At 41.3% G+C, this 14262-nt stretch overlaps 1 protein-coding gene across 2 annotated transcripts in view; it reads left to right on the plus strand.

Moving 5' to 3' along the window:
• The window catches only part of myo1ha (myosin IHa), a 30024-nt gene that overhangs the window by 13975 nt on the left and 1787 nt on the right, over positions 1-14262 (plus strand). The window contains exons 4-30 of one of the 2 annotated variants that reach the window (XM_048242730.1): positions 1779-1919; positions 2155-2270; positions 3000-3198; positions 3453-3533; positions 3648-3827; positions 3935-4033; positions 4713-4826; positions 4950-5021; positions 5440-5559; positions 7344-7411; positions 7607-7712; positions 8010-8090; positions 8674-8765; positions 8929-9023; positions 9369-9415; positions 9803-9883; positions 10085-10190; positions 10412-10529; positions 11019-11132; positions 11392-11468; positions 11556-11624; positions 11731-11815; positions 12196-12358; positions 12498-12581; positions 12812-12905; positions 13013-13068; positions 13217-13325. In XM_048242730.1, the coding sequence (XP_048098687.1) occupies positions 1779-1919; positions 2155-2270; positions 3000-3198; positions 3453-3533; positions 3648-3827; positions 3935-4033; positions 4713-4826; positions 4950-5021; positions 5440-5559; positions 7344-7411; positions 7607-7712; positions 8010-8090; positions 8674-8765; positions 8929-9023; positions 9369-9415; positions 9803-9883; positions 10085-10190; positions 10412-10529; positions 11019-11132; positions 11392-11468; positions 11556-11624; positions 11731-11815; positions 12196-12358; positions 12498-12581; positions 12812-12905; positions 13013-13068; positions 13217-13237 (2679 nt within the window). In that variant the 3' untranslated portion in view covers positions 13238-13325. Of the gene's footprint in view, positions 1-1778; positions 1920-2154; positions 2271-2999; positions 3199-3452; positions 3534-3647; positions 3828-3934; positions 4034-4712; positions 4827-4949; positions 5022-5439; positions 5560-7343; positions 7412-7606; positions 7713-8009; positions 8091-8673; positions 8766-8928; positions 9024-9368; positions 9416-9802; positions 9884-10084; positions 10191-10411; positions 10530-11018; positions 11133-11391; positions 11469-11555; positions 11625-11730; positions 11816-12195; positions 12359-12497; positions 12582-12811; positions 12906-13012; positions 13069-13211; positions 13348-14262 lie in introns of those variants that run through there. The other variant, XM_048242729.1, reaches the window with a different exon arrangement.

The raw sequence follows: 14262 nt of genomic DNA on the forward strand, positions 1-14262 counted from the left end.
AAGTGTCTATTGTCTGGCCACAGGGCACACTAAATGAGTGTCACTGTGAGCAGTGGGGCATGGACCGTTACAGCACTATTTAGTCGGCGCTGTTGTCTCAAGAAGGCCCCAGATCTTCTCAGATGAGACAAATGCACCCCCCCTTCTCCCTCCCCAATCCTTTGCCCCCCTCCCCTCCACACTCACCCTCAACCCTCTTCCAATCCAACCATGGTCCCCCTTCAACCCAAATAGGCCAAATCTCCTCCATTGTGTTTAGACCGGCCAGTGTGAAATTCACTGTGACGTTAAATGTTTTGCAATGAATAATTACTGAAAGCATATGCAGAGAGAATATATGTAATGGAATGTAGACTGCATTTTAAAAGCACCCCTTTTTGTTCCCTTTCTTTGGAATTTACAGGACAAAAAAAAGAAAAAGTTTTTTGTAGGGGGTAACGAGGGTTATGGGGGGAAGAGGGGGGGTGGGGGTGGAGGTGGAGAACTTTGGAGCTTGAGTCAATTAGATTCAATGGATTATCTCTGGAGTTTTTTTTTACATTTAAAGTTCATAATAAATTAGTTTCTGCCCTTCAAAGAAACACAAAGAAGATACAAATTCAAGAACTGGAAAAAAAAGACATTCACACGACCAGATTGAACCAGTTTTGCCAAAATATTTCACAGTCCGCTGTACTTGAAATGTACAACAGTTTTTTTTGTGTGTCGATACATCAAGCCCCACTCACGTAGCTCTCAGTGGCTCCATAAAGCATAAACATTGATGAATGGTTTGTTCCCACCAGAACCCTCACTGTAGCCATCGTTAGAGAAACCTTTCTTTGCAGAAAGGATACATACAACAATAGTCAACAAGAACAAGTAGAAAACCCAAACAACAGTAATACAAAGACAACACCCACATGTTTTACGACTTCTAAAGAAGCCTGTCTTATAACTGTAATTCAAATGATGCTAACTTGCTTGACTCTCTAAACAATATTGCAATAAAGGTGGAATTACAGGCAACTTGCACAAATCTTAACTGTGGCTTGCCTCCATGAAGGTGCGCTACAACTCTCTGTGTTTAACGTGCAGTGAATAGAATGATATTTGATATGCTTTCTAGGGCATATCACCAGTAACAAGTGGCTGTTCTTTAAACAAGCTCTTAGAAGTCGGTGAGTGTCAATCAAAAACTTGAGGAGGGCCTGCCCATTTACGATGATATCTCCTTACACAGGACTGGCATGCATAGAGTAAGCCTGAAGGATAATCCAGCACTTATGTTCAACCGCAAAAGGAGATTATGCTGTTGATTTAGTTGATCTTTGTTTAAGATGGCAAACTACTTGAAAGAACATCGGTACATATAGGCTATTAGAATTGAAATTGCATTAAGGAATATATATTTGCAATGTGTATATGAGATGAGATAGAATAGAAATGTGCTGTAACTCATTTCTGGGAATTCTGATGGCAGGTATGAACCACGTTTAAAAAAAATTAAGAAAAAGCAAGCTGATTTTGTAGAATGGAGTGAAAAACAGAACATAGTCCAACTGGGTTTCCACCTCCCACTTTGTAAAATATCGCCATAACAACATGTGTTCTGTTTAGAAGCTTTTATCGTGGTGCAATGTAGGCCAAAATAGGATGGAAGCACAATAGCAATCCTTGCCCAATTCCCTTTCACTGCAATAGAATTCTGGAGATTGTTTTGTTTATATTAATATTGTTAATTAACAAAAAATATTTTTAACCCAAAATCATTCATTCTTTCCTATGATTGACATCAGAACCGAAAGTTGGATCTGGAAGGGGCTTTGATAGCTCGAGACCGGGTTGGCATTCAGGACTTTGTGCTGTTGGATGCTTACACCAGTGAGACAGCTTTCCTGGACAACCTGAAGAAAAGATTCTCTGAAGACCTCATTTATGTGAGTCCTAGTTCATGGCTTCATGGCTTATGAACAACATCAGTTCTTACCAAGGAACTGGAACATAAACAATATGATGTACCTATACCAATTGTCTTTATCAGCAAAAGCATAACATTCTATGATGCCTTCAGAAGTTGCCATATGCCATCAGAAAAAAAACGCTTCACCCTGAAAAAAAACACTCATGTGAACTGGACGAAATGTTTTGGACTAAATCATCCTTTCCCTGCAGACATACATAGGGACCCTGTTGGTCTCGGTGAACCCCTATAAAGACCTGGACATCTACAACAAGAAGCAGATGGAGATCTACATGGGGGTCAACTTCTTTGAGTTACCCCCTCACATGTTAGTATCAGTTTTTACTTGGTTAGTGTTTGGTGTATACATTCATCTCGATACGTCTTATAGTAATATAAATTCAATTATTGTTATATCTGTTATTATTATGTGTGTAAAAATCCAAAAAGGGGATATAAAGATTGTTGATGTTGTAAGTAAAGAATGCACATGAAAAAGAAAATTAAGATGTGGTGTCAAAATTAAATTGGATAATATAGGGTGAAAAACCAAGGTAAATATTTATGTTATGTCAGGAGTTGAAGCGGATGTCAAGAGCATGATAGAATAGTCTCCACATTAATTCTTGTTTGTAACAATAGCAAACCAGTAAATGAAACACTGAGAGAGAAAAGAGCCAGAGGCCAGGCCACCGTCCACGAAACAAAGAAATAAACTCGGCTCTATTTTCAAAGGTGTAATTTAGGAGTAATTATAATCTGATCGGATTATGGAAAGAGTTATCTGACAATGTTCCACAGAAGAGTTCAGTTTCGACGTCAGCTCTTGGGCCGTGACAATCAACCGGGCACTGCAGAATAGAATTCAAATTAACATGACAAATGTGTGTGTGTGTGTGTGTGTGTGTGTGTGTGTGTGTGTGTGTGTGTTGCTTTTGTGTTTAGGCATTTATTTGCATGCACATGTGTGAAATTGTGTAATTTTCTGCCTGTCTGTTTCATCTGTTCTACCGCATTCCTAACTTCCATTAAAAACCTTTTGCTCTGCGGTCCAAAGTTATGCGCTGGCAGACAATGCCTACCACACCATGCTCTCGGAGGCCAACAACCACTTCATCCTCATCTCAGGGGAGAGTGGAGCGGGCAAGACCGAGGCCTCCAAGAAGATCTTGCAGTATTACGCGGTCAGCTGCCCCAGCCTGGCCATCCTGGACACAGTGCGGGATAGGATGCTCATGTCTAACCCTGTGCTAGAGGTCTGTAGGCCTGTTGTAAAGAAGAGTGCCACATTCATATGCATGTAGATAAATACTCTCTCTCTCTCTCTCTCCCTCTCTCTCTCTCTCTCTCACACACACACACAGAATCTCTCTTTTTATTACACACACAGTTGCAAACAAAGGCATAGTGTATGCGTTCCTATCACCTGTTTATAGATAGAGTCTTCTCAATACCATCTTCTAGTCTTCTTACCCAAAGTTTCGTCTGAACTCTCATTTCACCATCACAGGCTTTTGGAAATGCCAAAACATTGAAGAATGACAACTCCAGCCGTTTTGGGAAGTACATGGATATCCAGTTTAACGCTCAGGTAGGGCAGGTTAAAAGCCTTAGTATGAAGATTTGTTGAGGATTTGTAGCTGCTCCTCTGGTTCATTTGTCTAATTTGTTGTGACTGTGGGATGATGGGCCTCTTCTCACGTAGGGGGATGCAGTTGGAGGTCACATACTCAGCTACCTCCTGGAGAAGTCCAGGGTAGTCCATCAGAACCACGGCGAGAGAAACTTCCATGTTTTCTACCAGCTGATCGAGAGTGGTGAGGAAGACATACTGCGGCAGCTGGGTTTGGAGAAAAACGTCCAACATTACAAGTACCTGGCGCAGGTGTGAGGATGTGCTGTATATTTCCATAGGATTATGCTGTGTTGGTAACCTGAAGTGAAAATGTCCCTTTTTGTCCATAAATGAACATGACTGGCTTTGGTTCATAGGGTGAATGCTCTACCGTGAGCTCCATCAATGACAAGAATGACTGGAAGACGATGAGAAATGCCCTCTCTGTTGTTGACTTTGACAAGGGTGACATTGAAGTAAGGATACATACAATTCTAAATTAGTGGCATCAAATTCAAAATGACAAAATCATATGTATTTTCTAAAATAACAGTAGAATGTTTCTGTTTCAACAACTGATATGAGATTTTTATTTTTAATTAGGGTTTACATGATTTGTAAATGTTTTCATTGACATTTTACACAACATAACATTTTACACAACATCCTAACTTTTTTGGAATTGGGTTTAGTAAAACATTTCTCATGGCATATGGTTCCTCTGTACATACATTTACATGTATTCATTTAGCAGACACTTTTCATCCAAAGTGACTTACATACAGTATGTATGTCAATTCTATTGCAAGGGACTATATTGTCCCCAGAGCAACTTGGGGTTAAGTGCCTTCCTCAAGAGCTCAACGGTGGAAGCCAGGAATTGAACCCACAATTTTTCAGGCTACTGCATGCTTGCCCAGGTTCAACGCTACCCCCACCAGCATACAAAAGCACTGTGTTACATATGCATGTACGCTGTATGTTCTGCAACTATTCTGTAACTGGTGTGTATAGATCATTATTACTGTCTTGTTAGGGTATTTTTTTCATTTGTAGCTGGACACTAGAATGGTGGGGAGCCATCATAAACTGTAGACTTTGTGTAAATGAAATTCCCCTCACATATCTCCTTTCACACCTGTCCATCTCTCTCAGCATCTATTTGGGATCATTGCCAGTGTCCTTCATCTGGGCAATGTCCACTTTGAAAGAGACAGCAAAGGTTCTGCCACCTTATTTGGGCATGCAGAGTTACGCTGGGTGTCAAAGGTGATTATTGTTTCTACTCTATGAGTTTATTATGTTGTTTTTTAAAGTTGTTTTTATGGTGTAAATGAGCTGACCCCGTCTTTTTGTCCTTCCCCCCAAACCACCCCACACCACCCCCTATAGCTGCTTAGTGTTAATGTTCAGGTTCTACAGGAGGCATTAACTTACAGGAAGATTGAAGCCAAAACCGATGAGGTAAGTCTTTCCTAGGTGACATGCCACTGCCCTCTCTTACTTTACATTATGTGAGTCACATACACATCACATACATTATGCGAGAAGGTCAGAATTCAGGGCTTTGGAATAGCTCAGAATGCAGCCCATTCAGGAGACTTGACAGTTTTGTAGACTCCTCTTGTGGAGTTCTCATGGAGTTCTCAGGCTTTAAGGGGCAGAGATTCCCTATAGTGCAAGTGGGTCTGGGACAGCTTGAATGTTCCTGGATAGTAGATATCAGCTGACCCAGGATCTGTGTGTGTGTCAAGGTGCATTCTGCCATCTGGTCTGCAGTTTTAAGTTTAAATTCAACATTTCTGATTCTGTTTTTTCTAATAATGATTTTAATGATCATATTGAGAGATCATCTGTTGTGTCCTTCAATGCTAATCTGCAGGTGTTGAGTCCTTTCACTGTTGACCATGCCATCTATGCCAGGGATGCCTTGGCCAAGGCCATTTATGGACGCACATTCAACTGGTTGGTAAATCGCATCAACCACTCTCTGGAGAATCAGGTTTGGAGGCCTCGCCTGTCGTTCAACCTAGTTTTATATGACCAGTGTTGGGCAAGTTACTTCAAAATCGTAATGTATTATGTATTACTAATTACTGTCATTTCAAAGTAATTTGTTACATTATAATATTACTGTCTCTGAATTGTAACACTACCATTGAATTACTTTTAAGTTACTTTCACCAAAATATCTAGAAATATGGATTTGCCATTCTAAATGCAGTTTATTATGCTCAATGCAGCTCATCGCTCTTCCAATGGAGGGAGATGTGGTATAGCATAATGACTGAGCTAGGCTTAAGGCTAACAACAGTAGAATGCACTAGGCACAGTGTTCATGATCCAATCCAACAATAGTCAGAATTTTGTTAAAAACCGACAAAAGGTCAGGCAAAGTCTGGTACATTGTGATAGAAATACTGTAACTTTAAGGCCTGCTCATTAAAATCAATGGAGAGCCTACTATATTGTAAATCAAAGCTTGAAGGAACCGTATGTAAGATTGTGGCCAAAGCTGGTACTACAATCACTTTCAAATTACTGCAGAGCGCTGTATCCCCTTCCCCTCCCCTCTGACTGGCAGAGCTGGCAACCCGGATGCCGAAACACTACTGACTTTGTGATAAGTAGATAGGTGGACGGTGGCGCATCAGGCCAAAACACAACATGACAACATCAACATCAGTTGAGGGCTGCAACTTCACTTTTTAAATGACAATATCCTGGCCAGACTACTGTTGTCAGTGATATAAGTATTTGAAATGAACATGATTTCTTAATGTCTATAACATATCAGGGCCATTTTATGATTAATTGAAATACATTTCTTACATACGGTTCCTTTAATAAAGACATGTCAAGATGGTGGCCTGCTGGCCATTTCAGTGCCCTAAGTGAGTGGCCTATTATTTACAGACTATTACTGTGTGTTTTTAAACATTCATTTCTGGAGAAATGCTGTTTTACTTATAAATGGTGCACTGTCACTTTAAGAGCATTGATCTTTACGTTCTCATAATGCCCTTTTGCCAGCTCTTGTTTACAAGCCTTGTTTGTTTGAGTTATATTGATAGCACAATATTAACAATAATATGCACAATGTTAAGTTGTTTTAAGCAGCCTTCATTGCTTTGGAAATGGAAGTATGCAATGACATTGCTTCACATTTCGTTTTGCAAATAAAAGTGAATTATGAGCCTGGTATCCACCTATCTGAATGGAATGCGTTTCAGTCAACTCGGCATATCATGTGCTTCATGTAAATGCTTGGAAAACCAAGTATTGAAGACCCACCAATTCCATTCTACTAGTAGGCTACGTGGTGGAGATTGAAAGAACCTAAAAAGTATCAAACTTGCATGTAACATGGTGCATTTTGACAAGGTAAACGTTATTGATGAAGAGTGAAACGCAGTTAGCAGTAAAGCTACTATTCATTGGTTACATTTTCTGCATTTCTATCCATTTATTCTCTTTAATTCAAGTTCACAGCTCAAAGCTGACATGCACTACAACAGCATAGTTTTTTTTTTTTTTTTTATCAAGAATCAAAAAGATTAGCGTGGCACCACTTTAGATGTTTCATTAATTTACTTTTTGCTATTTTGCGAGGCATAGAGAGATCTTTCGGCACTAACTATTATGTTCTTCATATCCTTGTCTCTGACAAGCTGAAAATAATGAGCGTAGGCTTATGTTGGTAATCTTAGTTATTGATGGTAATCTTAGATTACCATGTTAGAAGCTTGTTTTGGGAAATGTTAATTTGGCATTTCCCATCACCAGGATCCCAGTAGAAAGACAGTGATTGGGTTGCTAGACATCTATGGTTTTGAAGTATTCCATGTAAACAGGTATGCATTATCCACTTTGCATGGTTTTCCATATTAGGTATAACTATATATTTTAATAAAACAAATAAAAAATGTATTTAAATAAAAATAACCAAAAAAAAAGCAAGAAAAACAGATATCAAACAAAATGTGTGTGTGTGTGTGTGTGTGTGTGTGTGTGTGTGTGTGTGTCTGTTTGTATGTATGCGTGTCTAGTTTTGAGCAGTTCTGTATAAACTACTGCAATGAGAAGCTCCAGCAGCTGTTTATCCAGCTGACTCTGAAGGCAGAGCAGGAGGAGTACGAGGCGGAGGGCATCGAGGTAACAAGCCTTTTGCACATACTGCACTGCACTGCCCACTGACTGGGAGTTCCACATGTGCTTTGAGGGGGGCCTTCCACATTTAGATATATAGAACAGCTGGGACAAAATGGATTTCTGTAACTATTCTTCTATAACTATGTCACAGGCAGATATGAACAAACTATGATCACAAACATTGACTCAACTTTCATAAAAATAATAGTATTAGCATAATATTAAATATGTATTAACAACATACACATCATAATATCAGTTCAGTGGAACTTATTATCTTTCATTTCTCGTTCTCCGCAGTGGGAGCCAGTGCAGTTCTTCAATAATAAAATCATCTGTGATCTGGTGGAAGAGAAACACAGAGGCATCATCGCCGTGCTGGTGAGATCCTCACAAATCATGTCCGGGGTTACTGTAACCTCCAGTGAAACGTAAAAGAAGTGTGTCACATTAAATATGCAGTCTGTGATTCGGTTTCCAGAGAGGTTGGAATTTGAGCTCAATACCCAATCAAATTACCCCCATCGCCTCTGTGCTCATGAACTACCGTGTTGATTGGCAGGAATTGGATGTAGCTTGGTCCAAGCTATTATGCTTGTTTCATATTTACAGAGCCAGGACAGTGTACAATCATCTGGGGTTTTTGACAGCTAAAGGATCCCTGAGGGGAAATTCCCTGAATTTGACAATAAACAAAACACTGTATATGGGATTAGAATCATATACTAAACCTTTAAGCAATTACAGCCACACTACTCTTAGGGGCACATGCATTCCAATCACCTGTGCAATTATCACACCTATGGGATTTCCCCAATGACATGGAAATGTTAACAACAGGGCCAGTGAATGGGCTGAATAGAAATAGGAACAATTGAACATTGCTTGTTTTCAACAGAGGTTCCACACCTCATGATTAATGGACATCTGGATAATGGTCCTTTATCCCTTTGGTACCTCCCAGGATGAGGAGTGCCTCAGGCCAGGGGATGCCACTGACCTGACCTTCCTGGAGAAGCTGGAGGAGAAGATGGGCCACCACCCGCATTTTGTCACGTGAGTCCTCCTCTCTGACCAAGTGAAGCTCACTCTCAAACATACTTCTCGCCATTTCACGCCTTTATTCTTTTGGTACCAGTTGATTTGCCATCCATCGGTGAAACATGCAATACTTGACCATGGTGTTAGGTTGTTGTTGGTTTTTTTTTACCACCCATAGGCACATGCTGGCAGACAAGAGCACACGGAGATCCCTGGAACGAGGGGATTTCCGTCTCCTGCACTACGCCGGGGAGGTCACCTACTGCGTTGTGGGTGAGTCAGATCTCTATCTCTCTCACTCCTCTCCACCTACCTGTTGAGTTGTGGGTGAGTAAGATCTCTATCTCTCTCACTCCTGTCCACCTACCTGTTGAGTTGTGGGTGAGTAAGATCTCTATCTCTCTCACTCATCTCCACCTACCTGTTGAGTTGTGGGTGAGTCAGATCTCTATCTCTCTCACTCCTCTCCACCTACCTGTTGAGTTGTGGGTGAGTAAGATCTCTATCTCTCTCACTCCTCTCCACCTACCTGTTGAGTTGAATTGCCTCTCGGAATGAGACCGATGTTCTGAATGAGGGTGGCTCTCACCTTGGGCCCTGTGTTCTGGTTTATTCCAGGCTTCATAGACAAAAACAACGACCTTTTGTACAGGAACATTAAGGAGGTATGTGCATTATTATTGACTCTGATGGGAGGGATTAAGGAGGTATGTGCATGATTATTGGCGCTGATGGGCAGGATTAAGGGGGTATGTGTATGATTATTGGCGCTGATGGGCGGGATTAAGGGGGAAGTGTGCTGGGTGAAAGGAAGATGACTTGTTTCAAAGGCTTCTTTAATTATTAACCCTTGAGGTGAATTAGCGTGAATAATACAACAGGCGGTAGCGGTAAACTGGACAGTCAGGTCTTTAATATCCGGTTTGTGAGCGTGTGTGTGTGTGTGTGTGTGTGTGTGTGTGTGTATAAAATGTGTTTGTGATGTGTTCTATAAGTGTGTGTGCCAATCGGTGCAAATGTGTCTGTCTGTGTTGCACTTGTGCCCTTTGCAGGTGATGCATCACTCTAAGAACTCCATAGTCAGGCAGTGTTTTCCATCTACAGAGACGGAGATCCGGAGACGGCCAGAGACGGTGAGTCTCCATGAGCATTGCATCTCCATCTCCCCCACAGCCTCATGAGTCTCCATGGGCACACTTCATTGCATCTCCATCTCCCCCACAGCCTCATGAGTCTCCATGGGCCTCTAAGAGCCCTATATGTGCAGAACAATAGAAGGTAATGCCACTATGTGTTTTTTTTTACCCATCTCTCTTTGTTTTCTTTGTCAAAAGGTTGCAACTCAGTTCAAGAACAGTCTGCAGAAACTGACAGAGATTCTAATGGCCAAAGAGGCTTGGTATGTGCGCTGCCTCAAGTCAAATGATTCCAAAAAGCCAGGTGATCATCCTCTCCTCTCCTTTCTACCAGTACAAGAATGGACAAATAGCTGACCATTACTGACTGTATAGAATTAATGCTTATGTTATCCTCCATTAAATTGAAGTAAACATTAAGTCTTCCAGCTAAAAGAAAATGCTCTTTCACAATCTAATTTCAGTGCCTAATTATGTTCTTAGAAAAGTGTGAGTCATGTAGGCTTGTGCTTTGTGGGCTTCCAGGACACTTTGACGATGTGCTGGTGAGGCATCAGGTGAAATACCTGGGACTGATGGAGCACCTCAGGGTCAGACGAGCTGGGTTTGCATACAGGCGCAGATATGATGTGTTTTTACAGAGGTAAAAACCCTGTCAAGGCTCAAGCAGCTCAATATATGTGTTTGTGAGGGTGAAAGACACTGAAACTGAAAGAACTTCACATTCAGGCACTTATACTGATCAGTGTTCAGATGCTTGGGGGCAGATTTTGGGGGCAGCCGTGGCCTTCTGGTTAGCACTTCGGACTTGTAACCGGAGGGTTGCCGGTTTGAACCCCAACCAGTAGGAAGCGGCTGAAGTGCCCTTGAGCAAGGCACCTAACCCCTCACTGCTCCCCGAGTGCCACTGTTGTAGCAGACAGCTCACTGCGCCGGGATTAGTGTGCTTCACTTCACTGTGTGTTCACTGTGTGCTGGGTGTGTTTCACTAATTCACAGATTGGGATAAATGCAGAGACCAAATTTTCCTCACGGGATCAAACGAGTATATATACTTATACTTATACTTATACTGCTGATTCTGAACTGATGTTGTTATGGTAAACTGAGGGCCAAGTGGATCCATCCACAGGTACAAGCCCCTATGTCCAGCCACATGGCCCCATTGGCGGGGACTGGCTGCGGAGGGAGTGGAGACACTGGTCAAGCATCTGGGGTACAAACATGATGAGTATAAAATGGGCAGGTGAGCTGTTTTCTGTTAGAGCTACTAGAGGTGTGTGTGTGTGGTGAAATACATATTCTCATGAGCAAACACACACACACACACACACACACACACTCTCACATACACACATACACACAGGGAATTGTATTATTTTTGGGGCAAAGTCATGGAATACAGGGAATTTTATTGTAGCAGTTTAAAATGTACTTGCTACATGTTTATCTTGGCAGATTTTGAAGCGCATTTTCCTAATCTATGATTTTCATCTCCTTAACAGAACAAAGATATTCATTCGCCATCCTAGAACGCTATTTGCCACAGAGGATGCCTATGAGATCTGTAAACATGATCTAGGTCAGTATTGCACATGAAAAAGATTTAGAGATTGTCTGCAAATTGTACAAGAATTATGCCCATTAATATAATTTGTCGACATTCCAGCAACTAAAATCCAGGCGAAATACAAAGGTTACAGGGTGAAAGGGGAGTTTAAGAAACAGAAAGAGGCTGGTAGGTTTTATTTCAAATCTGAAAGCTTTATTACTTTACTTTACTTTTACACTTTACCTTGAAGCTGTGCTTGGCCGTGCAACTCATTCAGTGGTGTCTGTTTCAGCCACAAAGATTGAGACCTGCTGGCGGGGAGCACAGGCCAGAAAGGAGAGGGAGAAGAGAGCCTGGGCTGTCAAAGTCATCAAGAAGTACGAGCCCTTCAGTAAATGAGCTCCGTAGCATAAGTAGTCCTCTCTCACTTGCCTTGCTGATGTGTTCAGGTGGCACATTACAAATTATGGGCATTATGTGTATGTGTGAATATATGTTTTTGAGATGAGGGGGAAAATCGATTCAGTATATTATCATGACAATTTTGATAATTGATACAGAGGCACCGAGTATCACGATATTTAAGTATTTTCCACCTCTAATGTTAATGTGTAGTCACAGCATTATTAGCATACCCTATCTATCTACTTCTGTACTTTAATTTCTAAATTCATAACCCAAAGAATCAAAGGGGGTCACATCAACATGCTAAATCTGTTTGTCTCCACAGTAAATACACATGCCTAATATTTTTCAGGTTTATTAAAGGTTATATGACTAGAGGCCAGGCAAAGACAACAGATAACTCTGAGTACCTGGCATTTGTGAGGCAGAACTACTTGAATCGACTGAAACAGAACCTCCCCAAAACAGTCCTGGACAAGACTACTTGGCAAACTCCACCACCTGTCCTCACAGAGGTAAGCACATACTTCAATGTAGCGATGCATGCACGCACGCACCCACACATGCACGCACACATAAATATATGTGAAAGAGAACTGTCCAAGAACACAGTATAAATCTGGTCTTCATAAGGCCTTCTCTTCTTAACTTCAGACTTCAGAGTTACTGCGGATGTTGCACTACCGCCTCATGGTCAGGAAGTACGTACGAGGCATCACGCCACAGAGAAAAGCAGAGGTACAGATCTACAATCAGAATGAGTATTGTGATCTATCCATTTCCCACTATGAGCCTTCTATCACATATAGCCTACAGACTTTTGTTGACCATTGGAAGAACTGAAAACCAAAGTGTATAAATCTGTATCATTCACCATCAATGACCCCATCCAAAATGGGGTCAAAAAGCCAAAAAGCATGATGTGCAGTGGTTAATAAATTGCGCCTACATTTTCCATTTCCTCACAGCTGACACTGAAGTCAATCACTAGTGCCATATTCAAGGGCAAGAAAGACTCCTACCCACAGAGTGTTGCCCATCCTTTTGTGGAAACGAGGATCAGTCAGTACACTGCAATATTAAACTATACATTTGCATGATTCAAATGGTCCTTGAATAGTTCAGCCTTGATTGTGGTGTGATGGGGCTCCATGTTGTTTGACATGTAGGTGAAGACGACATCAACATCAGGGTCTTGCAGATGGTGCGCCATGAGCGTGTCAAGGTAAGCATCTGATCAGTCAATCAGATACTCTAAGAGGGAGCTGGAAATATAGATAGTGTAAATGTCATGGTATGCCTTTTTCATATGATCTGCTCTTCCTCTACAACTTGCCTCCCAACCTCTTTGATGGTCCGTTCCTCCAGTACAGTGTTCCAGTGGTGAAGTATGATCGCAAAGGCTTCAAGCCCAGACAGCGACAGCTTATTTTCACCCAGGCTGCAGCGTATGTTGCAGACGAGACCAAGGTTAAGCAGACAGTGGCATATGCATCTTTAAAAGGTGATTCGACAGGATATACTCTCTTCTTTTGTGGCTTTCAGTGTCTAGGAGAACTAGATTGGTGACTCATTCAACAATTTGGACAGTTTATACAATGTCTAAAAGTATTCACCCCCCTTGGATATTTTCCCTTTTATTGCTTTAATAAATTGACTCTGTCAATTTATTTTGGCCTTTTGTACAATAATTTACAAAAATCCTCTTTAATTAGCCTGACGTCGTCATACTCAATTCTAGACAGTTGTGGGCAGGGCTAGTTTGGCTGGCATCCAGGCTACTCTTTAATGTCAAAGTGAAAATTACTACAAAACTTAATTAATTAGAAATATATAATGCAAAATAAGTGATTGCATAAATACTCACACACACCACCCTTTAAGTAACTGACCTAAATCAACAGTGGTCCAGCAAGTTGGTGCTAATAGTCTCACAATTAGTGAAATGTAGATCGCCTAAGTGCCATGAATTTGTATAGTATAATAATATAAAGACACCTGCGTCTGGAAGGTCCAGTCACTGATCAATCAGTATTCCTGGCTATAATTCCACCATGAAGACAAAAGAACACTAAAAAAAGGTTATTGACTTAAGTGAGGGGAAGGATACAAAAACATCCCCTGGAGTTCAGTGAAATCTATGTGAGGGAAATGGCAAATGTGCAAATCTGCCTCGAACAGGCCGTCACCACAAACTGAGAGACTCAGTGAGAGAATAATGGTGTGGGAGGCCACCAAGGCACCTATGACAACTCTGAAGAAGTTAAAAGCTTCCGCAGCTGAGGAAGAAACTAGGCATAAAGCAACTTTTGCCCAAGCTCTTCACCAGTCAAAGCTCTATGGGTGAGTGGCAAATCACCCAAAGACATATGAGAGACTCCAAGGTCAAATGGAAGAAGGTTCATTGGTCTGATGAGAA

Source organism: Alosa alosa, chromosome 5, assembly GCF_017589495.1.
Source record: "Alosa alosa isolate M-15738 ecotype Scorff River chromosome 5, AALO_Geno_1.1, whole genome shotgun sequence".
Classification (NCBI taxonomy): domain Eukaryota; kingdom Metazoa; phylum Chordata; class Actinopteri; order Clupeiformes; family Clupeidae; genus Alosa; species Alosa alosa.